This window comes from Carassius carassius, chromosome 27 (genome assembly GCF_963082965.1).
Source record: "Carassius carassius chromosome 27, fCarCar2.1, whole genome shotgun sequence".
NCBI lineage: Eukaryota > Metazoa > Chordata > Actinopteri > Cypriniformes > Cyprinidae > Carassius > Carassius carassius.
The window spans coordinates 13791546-13798960 of record NC_081781.1 but is presented as its reverse complement, the minus strand read 5'-3'; the positions used below and the strand labels follow the sequence as shown (position 1 = coordinate 13798960).

Genomic DNA, 7415 nt, shown 5'->3' with positions numbered 1-7415 from the left:
CCCACTGCACGGGAAACCACATCCAACAGCTCACTGTAGGAGGGGGACACACGCCTCTCTTGTCCACTAGGAGGGAGAGGGCTCGTGTCGGCCGCGAAGTCCTCAGACCCCGAGGCCGCAGTGGAAAGAACGTCGTCATCATGGCGGTCACAACCGAAGGAGATGGCACTACATGCCCCCGGTGTGGGCCGTAAATCCTCACAGGAAAAGACGACAGGTTTAAAAGTTTTCCTGTGTATTAGGGTAGGGGAGAGCGAGCGATGCGGAGAGTAATTTTCCATCGCTGAACTGTCCTCGAACTCCATGTCACACGTGTCACCCCAAGCTATCACCTCGTGCGGTGCCTCGGCAGTCGCAGAAGTGGTGTGTCGGAGAACACATCTACCCTAGAGCGAAGCACCCTGAGTCGCAGGCCATCGCAATGGGGGCATGAAGAAAGGCCGCTAAGCGCCTCCTGTGCGTGGTGTAAGCCTAGGCAAACTACGCACCTGTCATGAGTGTCCCCCCGAACGATGTACCTGGTACACGGGTCCTTACACTTCTTGAAACTCATCGCGTCCGCGGAGAGGAGTGTACAGTACTGTATACTGCTCATAGACGATCGCTGAGAACGCGAGACGATAGGGCACAGAAGATTCGCTTCGTACTGAAGGAATGAAATCTGAGGTAAATGGCGCGCGGCACCAGGTATATATATGCCTACGCATGCTGGGCGGTGCCACGCGCTATTTGGCCAATAGGATTGGCGGGATGGTATAGGGCTTCAGACATTCGTCACACCGAAGGTGTTCCCATACGTGGTGACGTCACCGCAGCATCGAAGTGACCTATGAAAGGGAATCCAATTTTAAATATGAATTATATTAATGACACTTAAAAAATAGTGTTTGTGTTCAAAGGGTTGGCTGACATCTCCCCATTTTATTTATCTTGCGATTTTGCAAAGAATATAATATATATAATATATAAAAATATATAAAATATATATATAAAATATATATATACATAAATATAATATATATCTATATAAATATATATATATATATATATATATATATATATATATATATATATATATATATATATATATATATTGATCATATATGGCACAAAATCTTATCTCAGCACTTTTAATGAATAGCTATGCTGTTTTTAATTTTATCTGTCAGATTTTGTGAGATTTAGTTAGTTGAAACAATTTTGAGGATATCCGATTTAATGGATATATCAGTGTTTTTGGATTTGTGGAGTTTATTTTTAGTTTTTCTGTAAAATTCAGGAGAGGCCGGCGGGCTTGAGTGAGCCACGGCCGGCGACCTAGACATGGGGAGCACAGGAACGAAGGAGCGCGGAGATGAGGAGTAAAGTCAATTCCAAAAACTTTAATGAACTAAGAACTGGGAACACAGGAAACACAGAACACGGAATGACATTTAACAGTGGACAGGAAACGAGGGGCAGAACACACTTTAAATACACAGTAACTAATTCAACACAAGTGGAACCAATAGAACTTAATATGGACCGGAACAGGAAAAAAACAAATAAGGGCATAATAATCAAACTGAAGCACGTGGGGGAGGAAAACAATGGGAGACATGGAACAGAGTCTGACAATGAATATCAGACAGCAGATTTTTATATATCTTACAATTTGTGGCAGTTATGACAGTGTAAATTATGACCCAGAAATTAACGCATCTAACCTACCACTATTACTGAAAGAAAATGTCTTGTGTAGGATGAAAGCACTGTAAGTTTCTTTGGATAAAAGCATCTGCTAAATGCATGAATGTAAATGTAAATAAAAATTCTTTATTGCAATGTGGTGGCTTATGAATTGGTTGCTGTCTTGTCTTTTTAGAGAATGGCCCATTACTGCCCTCTGTTGGCGGCAAACAGAGCTCAGCCTTAACGAGGAATGCCACTGAGACCAATAGTTTCAAGCTTTCAGGTGACGAAAAACAGCTCAGACACTAGATATAACACGTAAAATGACAAGCCTTCTGCCGCAAATGATGTTAACGTTATAAAATAGCAATATGTAATGGTTAGTTTGTGGTAGGCCTAATATGTTTATACGGGGCACACGATGTCAGATTAAAATATGATAAAAATGTGTTGTTTAAAAGAATGGTAACGTCCCACTTCACCTGAATTTATCGGTAAGCTACGATTTATTAATATAGCCTATTTCTGCATTTACCTAGATTTATTTTTTTCATTTTCTCCCATTTTATCGATTGGTGGCTGTTTTGTATTATTCAAAGAGCCCACACGTGTACTTAGTTGCATGGCTTGGTTGTGCCCACTTTAGAATCTAGTCAAGGCTTAAAATCACAAAATTACACTTATATCTATAAACAAACAGCTGACATTTCAACGTCACCGAATTCAGGGAAATGAAAATTCTTTTATTAAACGCCAAAAGTCCCGCTGCAGCGCGCGTGGGCTCGATATCATGTGAAGCCCCCGTGTGTTTACGGGACGTCCGTCATATCTCACGCGCCCTGCAGGTGCGTATGAACGCTCCACCCAGTCAAACGATTGAAGAAAAGTCGCGGTCGAAAGCTGAACTACGTTACTGACACATTTCAAAACTCGAAAGCTCTGAGAGAGGGCAGCACGCGCTCCTGTACTTTCTGCAGTAGGCATATGTCTTTTTCAGTTCAGACTTTACTGCATTTTTAGTTATTTGTTTAACTACTAGCTTTAACCATATTGGTTTTTACATTTAATTTAGTAGTGCCAAATAAAAAAAGCTGAGTGAAATACGATTTTGTTTTCAGATGTGTTCTGATGAAGAGCGCTCGATGGCGGGGGGCTCCGGTAACGGAAAGTTGCGTCAGTGGCTGATAGAGCAGGTGGACACCGGAAAATACCCTGGACTCGTGTGGGAGAACGAGGAGAAGAGTATCTTTCGGATTCCGTGGAAGCACGCGGGCAAACAGGACTACAACAGGGACGAGGATGCTGCACTCTTCAAGGTACAGTCTGTCAGGATGAGAAACAAGACACATGCAGCGTCAGTAAAGCCTTGTTTCTCTAATGTGATCTTAAAACATTGCATACAGTGCAAGTATGTGATCGTTCATTCGTGTTATAAAAACGTTCTGTGTTTGCTGGGACGTTGTCGAATTCAACTTGTTTTATATATGTTTGTGGTGCCTAAAAATGTCTATTGTTTGGAGTCAAAATCTCATTAAAAGGCTGAAATCATTTAGTAGTGCAGTGTTTGCATAATTACTTTTTATGGGAAAGCACGTTTTTTTCTGCTTCAGGTCAGTCGTCTTAGGCTACTCAAAAATCCAGTTTTTGTTAAAAATATTACCTTACTAAAATATGTTTGAAAACCTTTTTTGAAAGCAACAATTAAGTATTAAGGAACGACAATGGTCTCGCCACTCCACATCTTTAAATCAAAAATTATTTGAAAAATTTATGAAACCAACATTAAACCAAGGTTACTTTTCTAAAAACTTGCCACTTTAAAAAAAAAAAAAAAGAAGAAGAAAAATACAATTTTTAAGGGCATCCTAGTATAACCCATGTGTTGGCTTTCCTGCAGGCTTGGGCCCTATTCAAAGGCAAGCACCGGGAGGGTATTGACAAACCTGACCCACCAACTTGGAAAACACGTCTTCGATGTGCTCTTAACAAGAGCAACGACTTTGAGGAAATTGTGGAGCGCAGTCAGCTTGACATATCAGACCCCTATAAAGTGTATAGGATTGTTCCGGAAGGATCCAAAAAAGGCAAGGAAGGAGAAAAACATCAAATTACATCACACAGTAGAACAGTTGTTTGGTGGCATTTGTCTAATAAATATTTCTTTAGATACGATGAAAACAAAAAATAGATATATTTAAATGTTGCAGGATCCAGATCCCTTGAAGATTCACAGTCCAATTCAAGCTCACCCAGTTATCCAATACACCCGCCTTATGCACCAGCACCATCTCAGGTCAGAATCAAACACCACCTTTGATTTGTGCATTCCTATCTTTGCACTTCAGATCACCATATGTGCTTGTCATTACAGGTGTGCAACTATCTTTCTCCAGCAGACAGAGGATGGAGGGATTACTCAACCCTGTCTGAGATCCCTTACAGCCAGAGCCCCTACACTTCACGCTGGGAACCTGGTACTTTGAGTGTTTGAGACAGAAAGTACAACTACTGTAAGTTCAGGTAGCATGCACTTGCATTGACATGTTTCTGTATGTGCAGGGTACCAGTTCAGTGGCTCTTTCTACAGTTGCAATGCATCTGATCCACAGCCATCACCCTTCACCCTGGACACCAGCATGAGATCTGCTGAGGCAGTGGCCCTCTCAGGTACATAATCATAAACACACAGAGACAGTGACAGACTCGATACAGGCAGGTGGACTGATCTTTAAGAAGTAGAAACAGAAATTAAACACTAAAAGCTAATATCAGTCATTTTAAGTACTACAGATTAATTTAGGCATCACAAAATTATGAAGTACTGAAATGAAAAAAATATATTGTGACAAAAGATTGCTACTAAAGATTTAAAGTCACAATGTAACAGAAGTAGCAACTGATCTATTCCTCCATATTTTGAATGAAGGAGGTTATAAAAATGTAGAACAGGGACTTGGTTCTATCCATCAGTTGTTGACTGGAAGGAGGCAAAGTGCAAATTTGGATTGTAAGAAAGGTGTTTAAGACTAAAGAGTTGGAAAAGTGCAGAATACATGGTGAGAAGTTTGTAATTTTACCAGACGATTTATGAAATTTTAATAAGAAATGATGTGGTAAAAAAAATGTATGAATGAATCATTCAATAAAATCAATAATATGCATTTTTAGAAAATGGATGAATTTTTATTTAATTCCAACTTGAACTCTGACCTGTGAATTTATATCACGTGAAGACATGTGACCAATAGAAAAATGATATTTCATGGTGTATTAAATGTGCAGGATTGCAGTGCAGTGAAGTATACTGCATATTATTAAATTTTTGATTTGTTGAAATAGGATTTTTAAAAAGACATGTATTATGTAGTCTGGCATCATACTAAAACCATGGGATGGGACCTCCTGGTTAAATAAAGGTATAATAATTGTAAATGTGCCAGAATTAGTCAAAATGCTACTTGTTACAAAATGTTAAAAAGTCACCCTAAAAAAGCAAACAAAGCATCTTATATTAGTACATAATAGACTAGAGTAACTGCCACTTTATTCAGTTGTGTTCAAAAATATATTAATTTAGTGTTAGATGATGCCAGGTGATCTAAGTGTTTATTTCATTTGATCTTCTCAAATAGATTACCGCCTACATGTGGTGGTGTTTTATCGGGAAACTCTGGTGCGAGAGGTAACAGTGAATAGTCCAGAAGGCTGTCAGCTAGGCCCTAGCAGAGAGGGACAGGCCTACTCTTCTCCTGGGGCCCCAGAGCTGGTTGAACTCCCTCATGCTGAAGGGGCATCTCTGGAGCGTGGCGTTATACTCTGGATGGCCCCTGACGGGCTCTACGCTCGCCGCCGCTGCCCCTGCAGGGTGTACTGGGAGGGAGCTCATGCACCACCTACCGACAAGCCCAACAAGCTGGAGAGAGAACAGAACTGCAAACTGCTGGACACTCATCTGTTCATAACAGGTTAGCACATGGGAATACATTCACATGTAAGGCATTTCAGATAAATTAGACTAAGATCATGACAAATGATCTGATGTCATTAATTGGAAAACAAACTGAAAATTAATAAACTAATGAACAGGTTCATCACTCATCGTTTTCAGTAAACGCTAACAGTCATTTATGGTAAATCTTTATAACGGTCTATTAATTCTCTGTTTATGTGTATCTCCAAAATACACTCACTTTACTGTAAACAAACACGTCAAACTTTTACAGTAAATAGTGTCACATTATCTGTGGGTTGATATTTAGTGACAGTCAGTCATCTATGAGTTACAACTCACGCACGCCCACCCTCTGTCATAGATTCACTGATTGTTGTGATTCTCACAGAACTTTCCAGCATATGATGAATACAACTCAGATACCACAGAAATCACGTGCCACATTAGACCTAAAGCTCATAGTATGGAAAGAAAATTGAGAATGAGAAAAAAAAATCTGTTTTACAGAAAGAGATAAGATCATTTTCTTTACCCAATGACTTAAGAAACATCAATTACATAACACTTTGTAACGAGGATGTACTTAAATGTTCAAGATTCAGGATAATAGTTTAAGATTTAATCTGAATAATCCTGCACATTTTATACAGACGTTCAAAAAGATTGGGGTCAGCATGATTTTTTAAAAACTAAATTGATACTTTTATTCAGCAGTTTTATGCATTCAATTAATGAAAATATATTTGACATTTATAATATTGCAAATGTTTTCTATTTTAAATAAATACTGCTCTTTTGAAATACCTGTTCATTAAAAATTTTGTATTGAATTGCTGACATTGTCACCGGTCACTGTATGTGATTAAAATCCATCTCTTCTGTAGAGTTGCAGAGTTACGCCCTGCACACTCGTCCTGCACCATGTTCTCAAGTCCTGCTATTCTTTGAGGATGAGAGCACGGATGCTCAAAGACCAAGAAGGACTTTCACAGTGCAGGTACATTTCTTTGGTTCCTTATAATTCCAATAAAGTTATGAACAAAACATAAATGATATTGATGTCATAATTTTATTTGTCATCATGTCACAGGTTGAGCCACTGTTTGCTCGTCAGCTTCTTTTCCTCAGTCATCCCAGCAGCATGAACTACATCCGCAGCCATGAGCTTTCACACCTGCCCGCTGAACACACCCTCTCCCCAACCCAAGACTACCACAGAGTCATCACGCATCTCCCTAACAGCACCCCTCAAAATTGACCCTGGAGGCTTGTCACTTCACGCTTAATCCTGGAATAACATCTTGCTTAACCCAGGGTTAATGCAAGTTTTAATCCCGGGTTTAAGGGATAGTTCACAATAAAGAATGAACATTCTGTTATCATTTACTCACCCTCATGCTGTCCCAAACCTGTATGACTTTCTTTCTTCTGTGGAACATAAAATAAGGTATTTTGATGAAAAATGAGAACCAAACGACCCATTGACTTCTATTGTATTGACAAATAAACTCTTAGACATTTGTAAAAGTGTTTTTATGTTCCACAGAAGAAAGAAAGCCATACAGGTTTAGCATGAAATGAGGGCAAGTAAACGACAGAATTTTCTGAATTTCTTTTGTAATTTTTAAAGGGGCTTAGCTCCATTTTTAACTCAGGGTTACTAAGCTTTGCTTATGAACAGATGATGGACAAGCAGTTATTAAAAGTGTTTACATGCCCAACAAGTGCCATACTTGTCCAATCAATGTGCAAAACAAGAATGATAACCCAGAGTTTAAATGTACAGTGAAAA

General features: G+C 39.3%; 1 protein-coding gene across 1 annotated transcript; it reads left to right on the top strand.

Annotated features, from left to right (window-relative positions):
• Positions 1 to 2535: 2535 nt before the first annotated feature.
• LOC132106813 (interferon regulatory factor 4-like) lies at positions 2536 to 6881 on the top strand. The gene is made up of 9 exons (XM_059512832.1): positions 2536 to 2647; positions 2790 to 2987; positions 3569 to 3755; positions 3879 to 3964; positions 4043 to 4145; positions 4231 to 4338; positions 5304 to 5636; positions 6508 to 6620; positions 6714 to 6881. The coding sequence occupies exons 2-9, from the start codon at positions 2790 to 2792 to the stop codon at positions 6879 to 6881; spliced, it is 1296 nt and encodes a 431-aa protein (XP_059368815.1). The 5' UTR covers positions 2536 to 2647.
• Positions 6882 to 7415: the final 534 nt, after the last annotated feature.